This window comes from Zootoca vivipara, chromosome 9 (assembly GCF_963506605.1).
Source record: "Zootoca vivipara chromosome 9, rZooViv1.1, whole genome shotgun sequence".
NCBI classification, from domain to species: domain Eukaryota; kingdom Metazoa; phylum Chordata; class Lepidosauria; order Squamata; family Lacertidae; genus Zootoca; species Zootoca vivipara.
Window position 1 is genome coordinate 20,457,023 of NC_083284.1, and position 18,269 is coordinate 20,475,291.

An 18,269-nucleotide genomic window follows, 5' to 3' on the forward strand; every position below is an offset into this window, starting at 1 on the left:
TCTGTCAAGTCTCATGAGAGGTCTTTCTGCACCCCTTTTTTCAAAGCTGGAGTTGATGCAGATTGACGCCGGGACATTATGTGTGTAGAGCAAATGCTCTCTCAGTGAGCCTATGGCTCTGCTTTTCCACTCTTGGTTTTCATCCCCAGATCCTAGGGCTGTAAGAGGCCTAAAGCTTGTCCTATGAAGTCCACCTGTCTAAAAGTAGAATTGTCTCCACATTAACTCTTACAGTTTACACACATCATAAACCACATTGCTGTCAAAAGGATTTTTTTATTGGCTACAACTGGTTGTTTTTTGTCTTAAAGTTCCCCCTTCCTTCTCCAATATGACAATGTTGCCCATTCACTCTGACCTGCCTGGGGATGACACAAGTCAATTCACAGTGCCTCTTTGGAAGCACTGCATTTATGGGTGCTTACTCCGAAGAAAGTGTGCATAGGATTGCAGCCTTAATGTTTTCAGGAAAGCTTCTTAATATAGCTTCTCATTCTCTCTGTAGTTGCTGGTTTTATGGCATCTTTCTCTCCTCGATATAATCACATTTCTTTTATAATAATTTTAGGGTCAGAAACATGAAATACATGAAATGCAATGTTTTCTCTTGATCTTTACAGTGGACATTACTGTTTATCGCAATGGTTATCATGGGGATCTCAATGAGACATTTTACGTTGGGGAAGTTGATGAGGGTGCAAAGAGACTAGTCCAGACAACATATGAGTGCCTAATGCAATCAATTGATGCAGGTAAGGGCTGGCTGGAGCCTATGGTTTCATGTCTCATTTTTTTCTTTCTTGTTTTATCTCTGACATGCGACTGATAGACTGATAGATATTCTGGGCGTTGTGTCATTATGGAGTGTGCCTTAATCCAAGGTAATGCACTGTGCCAAATCGCTACCAAAAACTATACCTTCAGTGCTACTGAATGGCATACAAAGATCAATCTGGAGTGATTAATTGCAATAAATTGCTTGAATGGACTCCTTTGTGGAGATTCAGCTACAAAAGAGATGGAGCATCAAGTTCAGGATTTCTTTCTGGATAACTTGATGGCTGCAGTCTGTTTATCTTGTCAGATTTCTGTCCTAACAAAGGGGTGATAAATATTAAATAAACAGAAGTGTTTGAAGGCATACTCTGAAATTTATCAGCTTTAGGCATGCTATAAGCTTTTTGTTTTGTTTTTGTTTGTGGGATAGTCTGCAAATTCTTAGCAGGCCAGACAGTGATCTTTGATAGTTAAACACATTAAAATGCATAGGTTGCACTGATGACTGGAGTTATTTCCCATGAAATGTTTGGCATTTGCAAAGGTCCATTTCTTAATTTTTTTTAGCAGTGAAAGCTAGATTGGAAAAGATTACCAGCATAACTGTCCGAATATCAGAATTTGAATCTTGCATATCTGAAGTATTAGATTAGAATTCCCTCCCTTAGAATACTTTTCTCCCGTAAGATCTCCTTTGAGGGGTAGTGTTTGCCTGTTGCTGAATGTTGTTGTGCACACGCGGATCATTTCTGCTGGGCAGAAGTACAAATAATAACCTTTGCCTTCATTAATGAGCTGATCCTGTTTGTGTTCATTTTAGTAAAGTAATGTATGACTTACTTTGCAGTGAAACCTGGTGTTCGATATAGAGAGCTGGGAAATATTATACAGAAACATGCTCAAGCCAATGGATTTTCCGTAGTTCGGAGCTACTGTGGGCATGGGATTCATAAGCTCTTCCACACGGCTCCCAATGTGCCACATTATGCCAGTAAGTATGGGCAGTGTCTGCTGCTTCTCAGTTGATAGCATTCCACCCCCATCGTTCAGCCCGGACACTGAGATCTAGCGCCGAGGGCCTTCTGGCGGTTCCCTTATTGCAAGAAGTGAGGTTACAGGGAAGCAGACAGAGGGCCTTCTCGGTAGTGGCGCCCGCCCTGTGGGGTGCCCTCCTATCAGATGTCAAGGAAATAAGCAGCTATCCTTTTTTTAAAAGACATCTGAAGGCAGCCCTATTGGGAAGGTTTTAATATTTAATGCTGTATTGTTTTTAACACTCGATTGGGAGCTGCCCAGAGTGCCTGGGGAAACTCAGCCAGATGGGCGGGGTACAAATAATAATACAGTAATAATAAATTATTATTATTAAGAATTAAATATTCCATGGTACTTCCCCAGACTAAAATAATGAATTCCCACATCCTGTGAGCTGTAGCCATAAAGAGCTTTTGGGGTACATTTTACAGAGATAGCAGAGGTACATAGTTCACATAGTTCAATTCAGATCGGCACAAGAGTGAAAAGTAGCCTCCTTCTCTAACCATCCTTGTGACTGCGATTATCAGCTTAAATACACCTTATTATAGGTCGGAAGCAAGGCAGTAAAACAGCCTTCTGTAACCTGGTGTTCTTCAGATGTTTTGGACTAAAACTCCCATAAACTCCAGCCAACATGGCTGTATTTGTTAGGAGTTGGAGTCAAAGGCATATACTGGGCATTAGGTTAAGGAAGGCTGTAGGAGAATATTTGCTTTCCATGCAGGGAGCCCCAGTTTCTGTCTCTGCTATTCCCAGTACAAAGGATCTAATGAAACTGCTGCCATTCAAAGCAGACAGAGCTGGGCTAAAGGCCTTACCTGTATGAAGCCGCTATATATTTATTGATAATATTATCATCTCTGTATATTTGAAATGGCGTGCAAAGACCAACATCTCAACAATAAAAGCAGCAGAACAATTAAGGTTGTTCTTGTTTAAAAAAGAAGAAATCTAATGACCTAAGAGCAGAAAAAGAACAACTTAAACAGTGCCATCCCCACTCAAAACCAGCAGCAATAAAATTACAAAACAAGTGAGTTGCAGTGGACTTTACTTCTTGTGGAAGGACAGTCCACAAACAAACACCACCAGTGAGAAAGGACTCTCCCGAGTTGCCACCAATCTTGTTTTTTATCTGGCTGGGGCACCCAGAGAAAGACATCTAATGGATGACATACATGTCCTCTGTGAGACTTCACAGTATTGGCTCCACAATTTGGTCTGTGCTACTGTATAGACCCCACATGTATCTCCTCAAATATAGCTAGCGCCTTGGTCTCTGGAATAATGCGGAATCGTGAGCTGTTTAGCTAAACTATGGATCATTTTAACATCTGAACCTGAGCCTGCTTCGAAACCATGGTTTCTTTTGGATTTACAACCAGGATCTGAAACCACTGTTGTGAGGCTGATTTGCAAACCATAGTCTGTGCTAACTGGGACTGGTTGTATTTTGAATTGACAAATGACTTTGGGCCCATTACTTCACCTAAAGAGGCTGCTGCTCCATGGAAATGGGGCAGGGGTGAACTTAAACTGAGTGTTGAGCAGATGGGAAACCAAAGCAGTCAAGCGATGGTTTGCATGTTGTAAATCAGAACTCAAAAAACCATAGTTTGACCTTTCAACACTATGGTTGGCACAAACTACAATTTTGTGTTGCATCCCAATCCAGAGGTAGAAACAAAATTACCACCATTAAGTTCCCATTGCATTTTATCTTGTATCTCTTACCTTCTGCGAACTCTTGCACTCTCTTGATCTCTCATCCTTTTGCCTTTTCAGAAAATAAGGCTGTTGGTGTAATGAAGCCTGGCCATGCGTTTACAATAGAACCAATGATCTGTGAAGGTAATTATGCAGCTGTGGATCGAAGGGATGTTAATTCTTATTGCAGCCATTTTTCTGAATAACCTTTCTTGGTCTCTACTTAGGAAACACCTACAGGGTTAATGCTTCTCAATGCTTTGTGGCTCACATATAACTTATTTACTACAACAGCAATTTCCTGCTGAGCATTACTAAATAATGTCTTTGTAGTATGTACTGTATTCCTGGCATTACAACTTGTTCATGTGGGCACAAAGGATTATATCACCCATAAAATCATCTAAGTGAAATGTTGCCAGTTCTTAACAAGGTCATATGAACAGTCAAATTCTTCCAGAAACATTCCAGGTCCAATTAGACACCAGAAAAGAGCCACACTGTTGAGCATCATATTTCTTAAAAGTCTTTACTTCAAGAGATTCTGAGGTGGTCTTTGGTTTTCTCAACCTTTTACCTAGTATTTACCTTTTTGGGTAACAATTGCATTTCAGAGCCTTTTCAGCCATTGTTAACAGATTTGGCAAGGTAGATTCTCTATTTGCCAACCATTTTGCACAACGCAGAACTTAGTTAAATTAAGGAGATAATTTGTGCTGCATTATTGATGCTTTAATTGGCAACTCTTTTTATATTGGAATCACTTTGATATGCCTCATAGAAAGTGGTTCATAAAATAAATAATGAATAGACGAATGAATGGAAGCAATATGCCGGAGTAGTATATTCTGAGTGTCAGCAGGATGCCCCAGTCAACAACAAAAATGGAAGTGAATAGAGGAGGTTTCCATTGGAAAAGACACAGGCATCAAGGCTATTTGTACACAAGTAAAAAAATTACCAAAACCTAAAACTGCTGATCAAAAACTCCTTCAAAAATGTATGACGTTCTCCCCCCCTTTAAACAAGAAGTTCTAAATTTTCGCATTCTTCTCATTAGGTGGGTGGCAAGATGAGACCTGGCCTGATGGCTGGACTGCTGTGACGCGAGACGGAAAGCGTTCCGCCCAGTTTGAACACACACTTCTGGTCACAGATACTGGGTGTGACATCCTAACCCGCCGGTTGGATAGCATTCGCCCTCACTTCATGACTCAGTGCTAGTGTAGACCAAGCTGGGAGGCCTGAACCCAAGCATCTCTTCTGCTCTGTGCTATGTGTTTCACTAAGAGTACTGGCTAAAAGGGGGGGATTTTATCATCTGTTTTTCTTCTTATTGACTGTAGGTAGGAGATCCAGCCTTGCATTGAGAGGTTAATGCCGTAGGCTTGAAAAGCAGAGAGGTTTTAGAGCCTCAGTCTCTGCTCTCCTGCCACCCCAACATTGTTTGAAATTTTCTTTTTTTTTCAAATCATTGTCCTTATGGTACCTCATTTCACCCCCTCAGCCGGGCTTCTGTCACTGCCGCCATTCTCAGCAGCCACACACAGCTTCTTTTCGTGGTGGATGCAAGGATTCAGAAACAAGCCTTTCTGTTTTTACAAGCAACACCTGAGTTTAAACTTTTTCTTGTTCCAAAGACAACCCTTCCTTAGCTGTTTAAATGGACTGGGCTTTCATCTGTGTATAATTCAGAGGTGGAATTTTCTACTTGAAAATGTTGAATCGGAATTTTGTTCTGTCTGCCCCTCTTCCACCCTGTTGTTACTGTATATGGAAGTATAATATCTGCCTGTAAATTGATGGGCCTGTTTCTCTTTGGCTGGCAATTGCTACAGGTAGTTCTCTGTCTAAGGGGGCTGGGGAGGGACAAAATTACTGAAATGCTGCCCCGTGCAGTTTTTTTTTAAAACCAAAAACAGAGCCTCAAGACGGGTAGTGCTTGACAGCCAATGATGTTCAAGGTTCGCTTTGAAGCAGCTAATTTTTAATTTTAGATAAGGAATGAGATTGAAATGGGGAAGTTTCTGTTCTCCTGTGTGCATTCTAAAGAAGGGCATGTCCCCAGAGGCCCAAGACCAATCTCTTTCTAATCTGCAGTGAATTTATGTGCATGTCACCATGGCCAAGTGGTTGCCTGCCATGCAGACCACTAGGTGCATGGTTTCAGTTAATATTACAGAACAGGAATTGTGACATGCTACTTTGCAGGAGCTGGATCAATGGCTCTGTGTTTGGATTGCTACTTCTGTTCTGGATACTCCCATTCTGGGATGACCAAAAAAAAACAACCTCAGTGGATTGGAGGAGAGAGGTTTCCAAGTGGTCATGAGAATGGTCTATATATCAAGTGTTCGATTTTGTGTCCCCCCCCCCCGTGCTATCAGGGCACCTTTTCATGACTCTTTGTGGAAATTGTGAGATATTCCAGTTAGCCACTGCAATTGTTTCACCAAAGCAAATTGTTCTAAGCAAAGATAATGCACTTGAAAGAAGCAAAAATTGGACAGCCCTTGAAATTGCTTGTGTTCTTAGGCCACGTACAGTACGGGCAATTCTGGCATAATTTACCCTCCCACTTTTTCCAGCGGTAACTTTGTAATACAGATATGGGAGATAACAACTACTGCTGTTGGGGAGGGTTTGTTTCGTTAGACTTAGGCAGTTGCTGCTGAGGCTTCCATTCCACAGAGAAAGGTGGTTTTTCAACCATATTTTCTAGCCTAGTGCCTGCTCTAACTTTACCATGTTGGGAGTTCAGTAAACTAGTGGAGAGAAATCAGGTCATAAAATCATGGGCACAACATGCCACATTTCTACTCTGGTGTCGGACATCTCGTCAGAAAAATTGCAAGTTGTTCTAAAAACTCTCAGCATCTTACCCATGTCAACAGCACATAACTTAAGTTCTTTAGACAGCTTAGGGCGGTTGTGACTAAACTCAACAAGAAATTGAAAGAAATATTTCCTAGAGTGCCTCAGTTTTTTTTTCTTCCTGAAAGTGTATTGTTGGGACAATGTTTTTCATTCTGTAATGTGTTTAAGAGGCGGTAAAGTGACTCAGAAATGTTACAAGCACATACGTGCATGTGCAAAGATTTTAACACAGGCTCCAATATATCTTGAGTGGAGTTAACCAATGTATGCAATACATTTAAGGAGATTAAAAGTCTGGATGGTTGACCCTGGAGTCTATTTTGCCAGTTACATTTAAGCAGTATAACCTACTTCTCCCTTTTAATCTTCTCCATGATTAAAGGATTTGACTTCAGCTCATGGAATTAAATCTAGAGATTCTTCAGGGAAACCATTCAGTGATGATGAAATAGGGCATGTTCAGCCCTGGGCCCAACTGATCCTACTACATGTGCTTTTTAATGCACATTTTCAATCTGCAAACAAGTGCAATCAGACATTTATTTTTTCCTGAATGGTAAGACAAGCTGCCTCCTCCCTCATGAATTTCAAGCAGCTCCAGAGAGACTTAATGGTGAGAAAATAAACTAGGCAGGGGAGAGGAATGGTCTACATTTTAATCTTGCAGAGCAAACCAACTTTTTGCATATGCAAAATCTTCCCTCTGGTACAGATGAAGCTCTCTGAATAGCCCAGCTCTACCTTTTAATATACAAAATCTTAGCTAGAAGCCTGGTGAGTAATTGCTGAATTGGATGGAGTTTGGCTAGCAAAACAACCCATGAAGGTGAAGACAGGAATATTTTTGGGGGGCGAGTTTTACCAGCTCACGCAAGCCCAAACCATAGTTATACAGAATAATGTAATACAGGACTATATGGCAAATGGTGCTACGCAACTAGGATTTATTCAGAGTAGAGCCACTGAAATTAAGGAACATGACTTGAGTCCCTTTAATTTCAGTAGATTAATTTGCACATGTAGATTAATTTACCACCCTCGCAAAAGGGGGGGGAATAGGATGAGATGCAGGAGACTCACAAGTAGAACAGTATCTTTTTTCAAAGCTTAAAAGGAGTTAGCAGGAGTTACTGCATGGGGGGGTGTTAAACCCTCCCCATATATTGTGCTAGTATTAGTCCAATAAATGGGACACTTGGCATTTTTAGAGAGGGCACTGCTAAACTTGCCTGTCTTCATGTTGCAACGCTCAGGGACAAGCATGTTTTGGATACTGGACTCTGAAGAATGGGGGACTTCTTGCTGCAGGGCCTTTTCCAGATGTTTTTGATGAGACAAGAGTACGCAGCTGAAGTAGCCCAGATCAGAGTCCATTTCTCCTGTCAATATTCAATCCTTGTAGACTGAAGTTCTCAAATTGCAGTGGATGATTTCATAGCAACTGCTTTACAAGAAGCCAGATTTGAAATCGAAACCATCAGCTTACCCCTATTATGAGAGTTGTAGCCACTCTGGTTCAGGTACTATTTCAATATTGCATCATAGCTGCATTTTTTTATATATATATAAAAGAGTAAGCTAGTGGGGCAAAGGGGAGACTGCGCTCTGAAGCTCCCACACCTGCTATTTTGGGGAGGGGGTGCACCTGGCCCATTGCATAACCCATTTGTCCCCAAGTTAGAAAGCATCTTAGCCACAGACCTGCAAACACTAGCTTTTGTAAGCTGGCAAAAGCTGATCTGTTTCATCTAAAACAAAACCCTTGACATGTCCTGACCTGCAACAAGAGGTTTTTTTTGGTAGCATGCCTTTCCCCCTCTCTACTGATTCAGTCTAGGTGTGAAATAACACCCTCCAAACTTGCATGCCATAACCCGGATTCATTTAAGAAAAGGGGACAACACAACTGTATGCCTATGTAGGAAAAAGGTTTTAATCATGATTCTTCTACTCGGGTTAATACCTCCCAATTGCAGGATATTTTAGAACAAAAAGACACTGATTGTACTTGAGTTCAGTCTAGCAGCAGTCAACAAACTGTTTAACTGCAGAGATTTCTGGCACTTAGTGGTACAGTAAGAGATGAACAGATATTAGCTGTGTCTAAGATCAGAATTTTGTTGTTCACATTGTCTAGAGCAGGTGATGCTTCTAACTGGAACAGCTTTTCCTAAATCATTTTTGACCAACACATCCTGAATTGCTGTTGCACTGAGTTGAACTGTGGTCGAAGTTTTCTTCAGGCTTCTTGAAACTTCAGGACACTTCTTATGCTGCAAGAGTGAAAGCAAAGAGCTCAGATCATGAATTTGATTTGTGCTGTCAAACTTGATTTGATCTTATTTAAGAAAACTGGCACGGTATCATGCAGCCTTCTGCAACATGGTGCTGCCATTGGTCACAGTGATCCTGTGGGCAAGGCTTTGAGTAGGAGAGAGACTATTCACTCCTGATGATCATAGGGGCACTGGGGCTGCAGCTACAACAAAACATCACAGGGTTGTTTTGAGGAAAAGAAGACTACTATATGTTGGCAGGATAAAGGGAGAGAGAAGCTTAACAGGGAAAAAAGAGAAATCTTTCTCAATGGTTGCTTTTACAATAAATATGCACCCTCCTTTCCCAAAACATACAATTTAGGTAACTAAAAGGTAACTTCTGAGTTGGCATGTGCTGCCAGTGATGTGTCATTCTAAAATCTGTCCCAGCACACACTATATAAAAAGTAAACTTGTTGACAAACAGGAGACAATACCTACCTCTTTCCAGCATGCATGAGTTCAAAAGCCTCATTAATTTTGTTAAACGGTAAAGTGTGAGTCACAAATTCATCCACTTTTATCTTTTTGGACATGTATTCCGCTACCAGCTTCGGAACACTCTCTACACTCTTCCAACCTGTTAGAAAATGAAATTATTGTGTACCAAATGTGATGTGACACAGCAAGATGGATGAAGCAGCATTACAACAGTAGTATCTGTGCCAGACAAGGAAATCTTAATGATGCAAGCCTGAAATAAAACTCTCTTCTATCTCTCTAAGCTAGAAAGGGAGAGTTGTCTCTTGGCTATCCTTGGCATGCTATATTACTGCATTTGTAATGTGGCTGCAGCAGCAATAAGAAACCTGGAGCCTTCCAGATGTTGCTGGCATGGCCAATGGTCAAGAAAGACTGGAGTTGCAGTGCAGCAAAATCTGGAAGACCACGGGTTCAGCACCCTATGGTGCAGCCTTGGGATTGTGCACAATACTGAACTGACTACCTGAAAGTTGCAGGGCAGTAACAAGCTACTTGTGTTAAAATCACAGCCGACAGAGGAATGCTCTCATGTAAGAGCCGGACGTTTGGCTTTCAATGCAAAGTTTGCAAACCGGAACACCTACTTTCGGTTTGCGACGTTCGAGTTCCGAATTGTTCGTGAACTAAGCTCTTCAAAAACCAAGGTACGACTGTATGCATAACTTAAAGATACCCTTTACTAATGAAGATAATCATCCAGAAGATACTTAGGAATGTACTGCATTAAGAAAAATTGTGGAATCTCCTCTAGGATTTTCCTAAGTGAAAAGTCTACATGGGCAAGTGCAATGTGCGCTTTTAGAAACGGGATATCCTGTTTTGGATTGGAGTATAAGACTGGAAAACACGTCTCTTGCAATTCTGGTGTCCTCTCTTAATGTCCTGATGTATACATGGAAGGGTTATGCCACACGTTTGCTAGCCTTTTAAGGTTCATGAGATTCATTAACAGTTGTCCACTTCCTGTGCAGAAATGCACACATGCACAAGAACATATTGTGACTGCCCTATGTAAGACAGGTTCATCAGCACCCCAGCAAAGTTATACCTCCAAAGGCAGTCCCTTTCCATGTTCGCCCAGTGACTAGCTGGAATGGACGAGTGGCAATTTCTTGACCGGAGGCAGCAACACCAACTATGACACTCACTCCCCAACCTTTGTGGCATGCTTCCAAGGCTGCTCTCTATAGGACATGAAAGAGGAGCAAGTGATACAAACAAAAGAAATGCATGGGTTGATGGGTGGAAGAGAAGCATAGTTCAGTAGCAGAGCACATGCAGACCATCCCAGGTTCAATCCTAGCATCTTCAGGTAGCAGGAGATGGGAAAGAACTGCTGCCAAGGTAAACAATGAAGAGCTTGATGGACCAGGGGCCTGACTTGGGATAAGGCAACGTCTAATGTTCAAAGAGATGCTCCAGGAAACAGTTTATTTAGAAGGAATGATTGGTAAGCTGCTCAAGAGATCACCAGTTGCAAATATTTCATTGCTGCAGACCAGCGCAGAGTACTGGCAGAGGCTTCCTAGTTCTGGAGATGGTGTTGATGGATGCTGGCCTGACTAGACAAAACAGGCCTTCACCAGGCATTTCTGATGACTTTCATTATGCCATGGCTCCTATCCATGCCCCCCTGCCACATTCCGGGCTCCGCTCACCCTAGGGTGCTACCTATGGAGAGACACACTTACCATGACACCAACGTTGCCGATGCACTCAAATGAGTAATCTACTCCTCCATCCGTCAACTCCACCAGGACCTCCTGAATGGGCTTCTCGAAGTCCTTGGGGCTGATGCACTCTGTGGCCCCAAATTCCTTGGCTTTTGCAAATTTGTCCTTGTTGAGGTCAATCCCAATGATCCGGGAAGCACCTGCCACCTTGCAGCCCATGATTACTGCTAGCCCAACTCCACCCAAGCCAAAGACAGCACAAGTAGAGCCAGGCTCCACCTGAAAGAAAGAACACTCACTTGAAGGAGAACAGTTCTTAACACTGAAAAAAATAGCTCTATCTGCTGCAATAAACCAGGCTTGCTGAGCTGAGTTAGTCTGTTCTTAGAATTAACAGCCATCCTACTTTGAACTAGTAACACAAGCTAAAATCATTGCTTGCTGTCACTGCCCATCTCAGATAAGGAAGACTCACTTCTGATAGTTAACTCTTTATTGGCTAGAGATATACAACAGCTTCCCCAGTGCTCTGGATACACGTACTCACACACATGTAGCCTCTAAGCAGCAGTCCACAGGTCTGAGCCCTATGGAGCAGCTGCAGCAACAGTGGGACCTCTCCTCCAGCTTATATACCCTCCTCTTGACAGATTGCATGCCCACAACCTGAGACTTCTCCTGCATGGAAGTCACTGCTGCTCTCCCCTTTTCAGGTCCCTCGTGGTTCTTGGGGACAGCAGGTTGGAAGAAGGTGGGAGAGTCTACTGACCTGTCCTTCACCTGAGCTGTACCTTCTTCCCACACGCCTGCCTTCGCCTTGAACTGCCCCAACTCAACTTCCCCTGGCTCCTGCCTTGTGGACTGCGCCAAACCCCATAAATCACTGGTCCACTCTCCTGGGTCATTCCCCTAGCCCCCTGCCTCTGCCACACACTCTTCTGAGCCCTGGCAGTCCATGGGACTGGCTCTCCTAACTCATTGGTTGGGGGGATCTCCAGCCCCATGGGCTCAATTAGGCATGCAAGGTCTTTTTCGTCAAGCCATACTTAATCCCAGGGCGGTGGATTCGAGCCCCACATTGGGCAAAAGGTTCCTGCTGGACTAGATGACCCTCATGGTCCTTTCCAACATTACAATTCTATGATTCTATACCCACCAGCTGTCAGATGTGGCGCAAGTAAAGATGTCAGTGGGCCGAAAGGGGGCATGCTGACACAGCCGATTAACTGCCCTGTGCACAGGTGCTTTGCAAGCCCTGGTTGTCAGCTGATCAGACCCAACTCACAATCGCAAGCAAATATTACTAACAGTGGTCTCTGCCAAACTCGTGCAAGTGAGCAGATGAGGGTCAAAAGCCTTTTCCTCCCCAATGAAGTCTTCCAAGGGGGCAGGGGGCGGGGGCAAATTAGGTTTAAGGGGAGGCTCTGGCTCTTAATTTGCTTTATGAGCACCTACTTCAAAACTGTTTGCGCTGCAAGGAGTGGGAGAAGCGGCAATGGCATGGAGGTGAAAGGTAGTTCATCAGCACCCCAGCAAAGTTATACCTCCAAAGGTTTAACTTAACTCCTGTTTACATAAGCTGTGCTTCTCACTTTCAGGACAGGGATGTGGAGCCACAGCTCGGGGATTCGGGGGAGGGGGGGAAGAAGGGTTGTAACTTTCCATACTATATTTTCTCTGTTGTGTGTGGATTGTAAGACTTTAGTTACATAACGCTACTCTGTGCTCAAGAGCCAGAAAACAAACAAACAGGGACCCCAACCTTTGCAGTGTTCAAGGCTGCTCCATAGCCTGTAGAAACCCCACATCCTAGCAAGCAGACTTTGTCCAAGGGAGCAGAGGCATCTATTTTCGCCAGAGAAATGTCTGCAACAACGGTGTACTCCGAGAAAGTGCTTGTCCCCATAAAGTGGAGAACCTGTTTTCCTTTACACGTGAACCTACTGGTACCATCGGGCATCACTCCTTTTCCTTGGGTGACTCTGCAGAATAAAATCAGAATGGATGTGTTGTTTAGAGAGCACGTATGGTCACACCAAAACGCAACAGGCCCATTAGAAAAAAAATCATATTGGGGCCATATCTTTATTAAGACAGCCAGAATATAGTTTCACTTTATTCACTTGACAACCAGCTGATCGCTGCTGTTTTATGGTGCCTGCAGACTCTCCTGGCTGAGCCAGGTCTTTCCAATCCCACACATGGCATCACATGTAAAGCAGGTGGGTGTGGTTTGGCCAAAATGGCCTTGCAGGCCAAATGGGGAGATCTGCCACACCTTATTACGTTTCTGCCTATGTGCCAGAGAAGTTGAGAAAGGGATACGGTCTCTGTCATGCCACACAAATCAAGAGACTTCTCCAGATGCCAAGCTCTCTGCAAAGCTCAAAGAATTTGGAAATAATTTGCGAAGCTTAAATAATTTGCACTTTGTTCTGGGCAACTGGGAGCTGGCGATCACATAGAGATTAGTGTGTGCTGCATTTGAGAACGCCTGGCACTGAAGTCCGTGCTCAGTATGACAAAGGAAAAGATGGGGAAGGGGGGAAGCAGGGGAGAAGAGGACCAACCTTATTTTCTGGCAGAGATTAGTTTTAGGGTTTAAACAAAACTTGCATTCTCCACATTGTGGGATGTACAAAGGGATTACTGTGTCTCCTGGAAAATACAAAGAGTTGGGTTTTTGTTTTTGTTTAAATGTTTCCAACACTGTTAACTGATAAAAAGCAGCGTGTTAAAACTAGATGTTCCATTTGAGCATGACATACTAATAATTTTATACAAGTGGCGTGTTTTGTGCTCCCGAATTGTTCCAAGGCGACTTCAGATGCAAAGCAATGGAAATATTTCTGCTGAAGGGTTGGCCGAACTACGATGAGCATCAGGGTCCTTGCATCTTAAGCAGAATCCCCTTACCTGGTTTGAATTTGGTCACTCCTTCCCCAACACTCTCCACAATCCCTGCTCCTTCATGGCCCAGGATAACAGGAAAACTCCCTTCAGGGTCAGCACCACTTAGAGTATAGGCATCCGTGTGACAAACAGCAGTGGCAATGATCTACAAAGTCATGAAGAACAATCAGATTCAGCAGGTTATTCGACAGGCATTGTGTTTTCGGGGCACTGGAGCTGTAGAGCAGCTGAGGGAGAGGAGGCAGGTGGACTGCATGCAAGCGCTGCCCGAAATGGCAGCGTGGGTCTTGCGCCTGTGCTTCTCCCTCAGCCCAACCTACAGTGGTGAACTCTGCGTCAAATATCCTAGTCCCTAATGGTTTAGGGCAGGCATGGCCAAACTTGGTCCCCCAGATGTTTTGGGACTACAATTCCCATCATCCCTGACCACTGGTCATGCTAGCTAGAGACGATGGGAGTTGTAGTCCCTAAACATCTGGAGGGCCAAGTTTGGCCATGCCTGGTTTAGGGCAAGCAATGTAGCAACTATTTCATTACCTTGATACGAACTTCATGAGCTTTAGGCGGTGCAACTTCCACCTCCTCAATGGACAGTGGTTTACCTGCTTCCCAGGCAACAGCTGCCTTGCATTTGATAACCTAAATAAGAAATAGAAAGAGTGCTATATGACATTGCACAGCAAGCTTGTATTCCTCAAAGGCTGAAGTCACACACTACAGACACTTCGGAGATGACACCCTGTCTGAACTGGGGGAGCTCAAATTGGACCTTTGCTGGTTAACAGATTGTCAAACAGCTCTGAGAGCTGCTTGTGTAGGTATTGGTGATGGTGGGGGCACCCTATTTGTTTATTTGCATCATTTACAGGCTGCCCCATGGCTAAAAAAAGTTCTCGGTGGCTCACATGAAAATAAAAGCAGTTTAAAAATGCGAACGGATTCACACAATGCAGCACAAAAGCTACGGTCTATGAAAGGCCAAACAATTCTAGCATCTGTAGCACCTGAGAGATGAGGCAAAATATACAGGCACTGTTCCTTTCATTTCCATGAAGCAAGGGGCCTTCCATGTTTTAGCTTGTTTCTCTCTCCCACCCCAGGGAAAATTCCTGCAAATACCCAGGCAAACGGCAGTGATGAGAAGGTCTACCTCCTCAATATGTTTGAAAACTTAGTGAAAACTACATCAAGTTACTAACCCGATAGATATCAGCTCCATGTAACTTAGAGATGGTGGATTATTGAAATGTAATCCTGTTTGCTACAAATGGAAGTGGTTGGTACATTTTATCAGCTAGAGCAGATGGCAATTACATACTGGGCAAGTATTATGAGGCAACCTATTGGTTTTTTTTAAATATAATTTATATAATGCAATTCAATTCTTAGCATTTGTTACTAAAAATGTAAAAGATAAAACTGATAAGGGCTCCTATTAGTGTGCCCAAATCCTCTATGCAAAATAGCAACAGATAAACAAAACTCCCATTGTCACTGAAAAGAAACGCATCGTTGCAAACTGACCAATTAAGAGTGCATGAAGAGAAAACGAACTTGTTCATTCCTTCAGTGACAACCTCTTATTAAGCACAAACGCTACTGCCATGGATGTTTTAACTTGTATTTATTGTATATCCATATTGTACACTTTTGTAATCCTGCTTAAAATAAGGTTAATGTGTGTGTATCCCAAGGGACCAGTCACAGAAAGTTTAACCAGCCCTAAAACTGGTTAGTTTCTCACAGAGCAAAGTTCACAAAGATCTTATGCCAAGTAAAATATTTGCATTCTTCAATTTCCCCTTTATATCAATTCAGTTACGGAATTTCAAGTTTAAGAGTGAAATATGGAAAAGGTTTTGGTAAATGATTTACATATTCTGCATAAAAGGGTTTGGGAAATAACAGTTAAAATGAGGTTTTTATAGGAGTTACTCGTTAGAATCTGGTATATGACATATCGGTATGTAGCGTAAGAGCAACGCAAACACTAGTTTTATAACTTATGTAGGCTAAAGGAATTCGGACGATGGCATGGGCCGCCGCCGGAGCCCTAGCGGTTAATCTGTGCCAGTCGCTTTCCCCTGCGTTTTTGTCCCATCTTGACGAATTTCCCTGGGGCGCACCTCTGCATGTTTGCAAGGGCTATTGACAATTAAGTGGATCTTACTTCCGAGTAGAGTGCGCACTGGGGCGCGACCTCCAAGCCGGTGCCTTTCTACCGGCGCCTCGTCGGAAGTAGCGAAAATGCAAAGGACACCCGGGAACCTAGCTACGCCTCTGCTTGCCCGTTGCTAATGGTCGCGGAAAGGCCACCCAAGGGCTCCCACAGAACTCGACGGCTCTCGTCTGCAAGCAGGGCGCCGTCGTTGCAAAGTGTGGGTCGGGTCAGCCCTTGCTGGCGCCCGCCTGCGCTGAATGGCAGGGCCACGCGGGGCAGACGAAGAACGAGAACGCGCCTCGAGGGACCCCCAAATTGACCCCGACTTGGAAGCTTTCCAAGTTCAGACGTGGGCTTGCAATCCTGCGCGCTTCCCTGGAAGGAAGCCCCACCGAGCGCAGACGAGGAAACGCGCTCGGCCTGCAAGGGAAAGAGCAGCGGCGCGGTGCCGCGTCGCCTCCCGTTTCCTTTGCAGCTGCAGGAGGGGAAAGCCGCCCGCGCTGCTTTCCCGGGGAATGTTCGACGGCTCCCGCCAATTTACCCCGCTCGCCATGATCCGCGCTGCTCCGCCGCCTGCAAGTGCCCCTTTCTCGCCGTCCGCTAAGCAGCTGCCGAGCGACTTGGGGGCATGCGCGCTCCTTCGAGATCCGCCCTCCAAGCAGGGGCGGGCCGAGGAAGGAGGGCGCCGCTCCCTCGTCTCGCTCGTCTTCTTACGCGGTGCGGATTCCGGGTGGGAGAATTGCAGTGCCCTCTGTCGAAGGATGCTCGTTCAGGATGAATTCCGCTTCAGGAGGCTGCGATTGCAGAAATCTGTGGGGCTCGAGCAAACGTTTAGGAAGAATCACAGAAAGGGGGTAGAGTTGGAAGGAACCACAAAGCTGAAAGGATGACCACAAGATAAAAAAATTATTATTATTTTCTTCCAGTAGCACCTTAGAGACCAACTAAGTTTGTCATTGGTATGAGCTTTTGTGTGCATGCACACTTCTTCAGATACACTGAAACAGAAATCACCAGATCACCACATATAGTGGGGGGGGGCACCACTCAAAAGGGTGGTGGGAAACCGGACTGTTTATGACCACATTTGGTCTTGCAGGAAGAATTTACGACCGTTTACGACTGCAAATTGGTCCCACAGGAAAAGCAATGGGTGAGATGGCTAAAGATAGCCTCATCATGTATAATGAGATAAGAATCCAATGTATTTGTTTAGACCAGGTTTCTCCGCGGCTCCAAGTCTGGTGATATACTGCAGTTCAGCAACCTCTCCTTCCAGTCTATTTCTGAAATTCTTTTGTAATAAGACAGCTACTTTGAAATCTTGTATAGAATGTCCTGGGAGATTGAAGTGTTCTCCTACTGGTTTCTCTGTCTTGTGATAAATGTGGTCATAAACAGTCCGGTTTCCCACCACCCTTTTGAGTGGTGCCCCGCCTCACTATATGTGGGGATCTGGTGATTTCTGTTTCAGTGTATCTGAAGAAGTGTGCGTGCACACGAAAGCTCATACCAATGACAAACTTAGTTGGTCTCTAAGGTGCTACCGGAAGAATTTTTTTGTTTGTTTGTTTCAGCAACACCAGACCAACACGGCTACCTACCTGTAACTAGAACGATGACCACAAGGTTCATCTAGTCCCATCTCCCCAGCAATGCAGGGATCTTTTCCCCACCGTGGAGCTTGAACCCACGACCCTGAGGTGAAGAGTCTCATGCCATCTACCAACTCGAGCTATCAAGGCTGCAATGTTATTGTCATTTTGTGCGTATTATTATTTTAGGCCTCACTTTGGTCTTTCCCGTCACAACTCTTGTTTCTATCTGGCTCGTCAACTGACACAACTCATCCATGGGGGACACAAGCAGGATTTTGAAATTGGCTGAACTGTCCGAACAGTCAGAAGTACAACCAGAGCAGCTTGGAGATTCAGAGGCAGATTTGTTCCCAGTAGCTGGACTGGGCCATGGGAGTATTTGGCTGTGTTAGGGGGTCTGGAGAATTTGGTCTGAGACACTGAGGTAAAAAAACCAAACACTGAGGTAAAAAAAAAAAAAGAATTAGAGGCTGTTGTAAGCAACTGCATGTCTTAAGTCTTCAGAAACTGTCAACAAACATCTTCAAGGTTCCAGTTAAATACCAGTATTCCTTTATGTACATAATGTTCCCCCTTAATACACCAACAATGTTTGTTTAAAGTTCATCCTGTCTAGTGTTGGTGTTCATCTCACTCCTACGCTTACTATACCAGCTACTAGGTTGTTTTGAAAGCATCCTGAGTGAATTGGTGATGGCGGAATATTAAGGAAGCAGAGATACCT

General features: G+C 44.0%; 2 protein-coding genes across 2 annotated transcripts in view; one reads left to right on the forward strand and one right to left on the reverse strand.

Annotated features, from left to right (window-relative positions):
- Positions 1 to 6,705, forward strand: part of METAP1 (methionyl aminopeptidase 1) — a 22,054-nt gene extending 15,349 nt beyond the window's left edge. Inside the window, exons 8-11 of the mRNA XM_035113928.2 lie at positions 621 to 752; positions 1,625 to 1,768; positions 3,601 to 3,666; positions 4,583 to 6,705. Coding sequence (XP_034969819.1) covers positions 621 to 752; positions 1,625 to 1,768; positions 3,601 to 3,666; positions 4,583 to 4,746 — 506 coding nt within the window. The 3' untranslated portion in view covers positions 4,747 to 6,705. The remainder of the gene's footprint in view (positions 1 to 620; positions 753 to 1,624; positions 1,769 to 3,600; positions 3,667 to 4,582) is intronic.
- Positions 6,118 to 16,651, reverse strand: ADH5 (alcohol dehydrogenase 5 (class III), chi polypeptide). Its single transcript, XM_035113929.2, has 9 exons — positions 16,489 to 16,651; positions 14,324 to 14,425; positions 13,790 to 13,931; positions 13,444 to 13,531; positions 12,636 to 12,855; positions 10,892 to 11,152; positions 10,249 to 10,384; positions 9,159 to 9,297; positions 6,118 to 8,672 (listed from the first exon to the last, which is right to left on the reverse strand). The coding sequence occupies exons 1-9, from the start codon at positions 16,498 to 16,500 to the stop codon at positions 8,639 to 8,641; spliced, it is 1,134 nt and encodes a 377-aa protein (XP_034969820.2). The 5' UTR covers positions 16,501 to 16,651; the 3' UTR covers positions 6,118 to 8,638.
- Between the last annotated feature and the right edge of the window lie 1,618 nt (positions 16,652 to 18,269).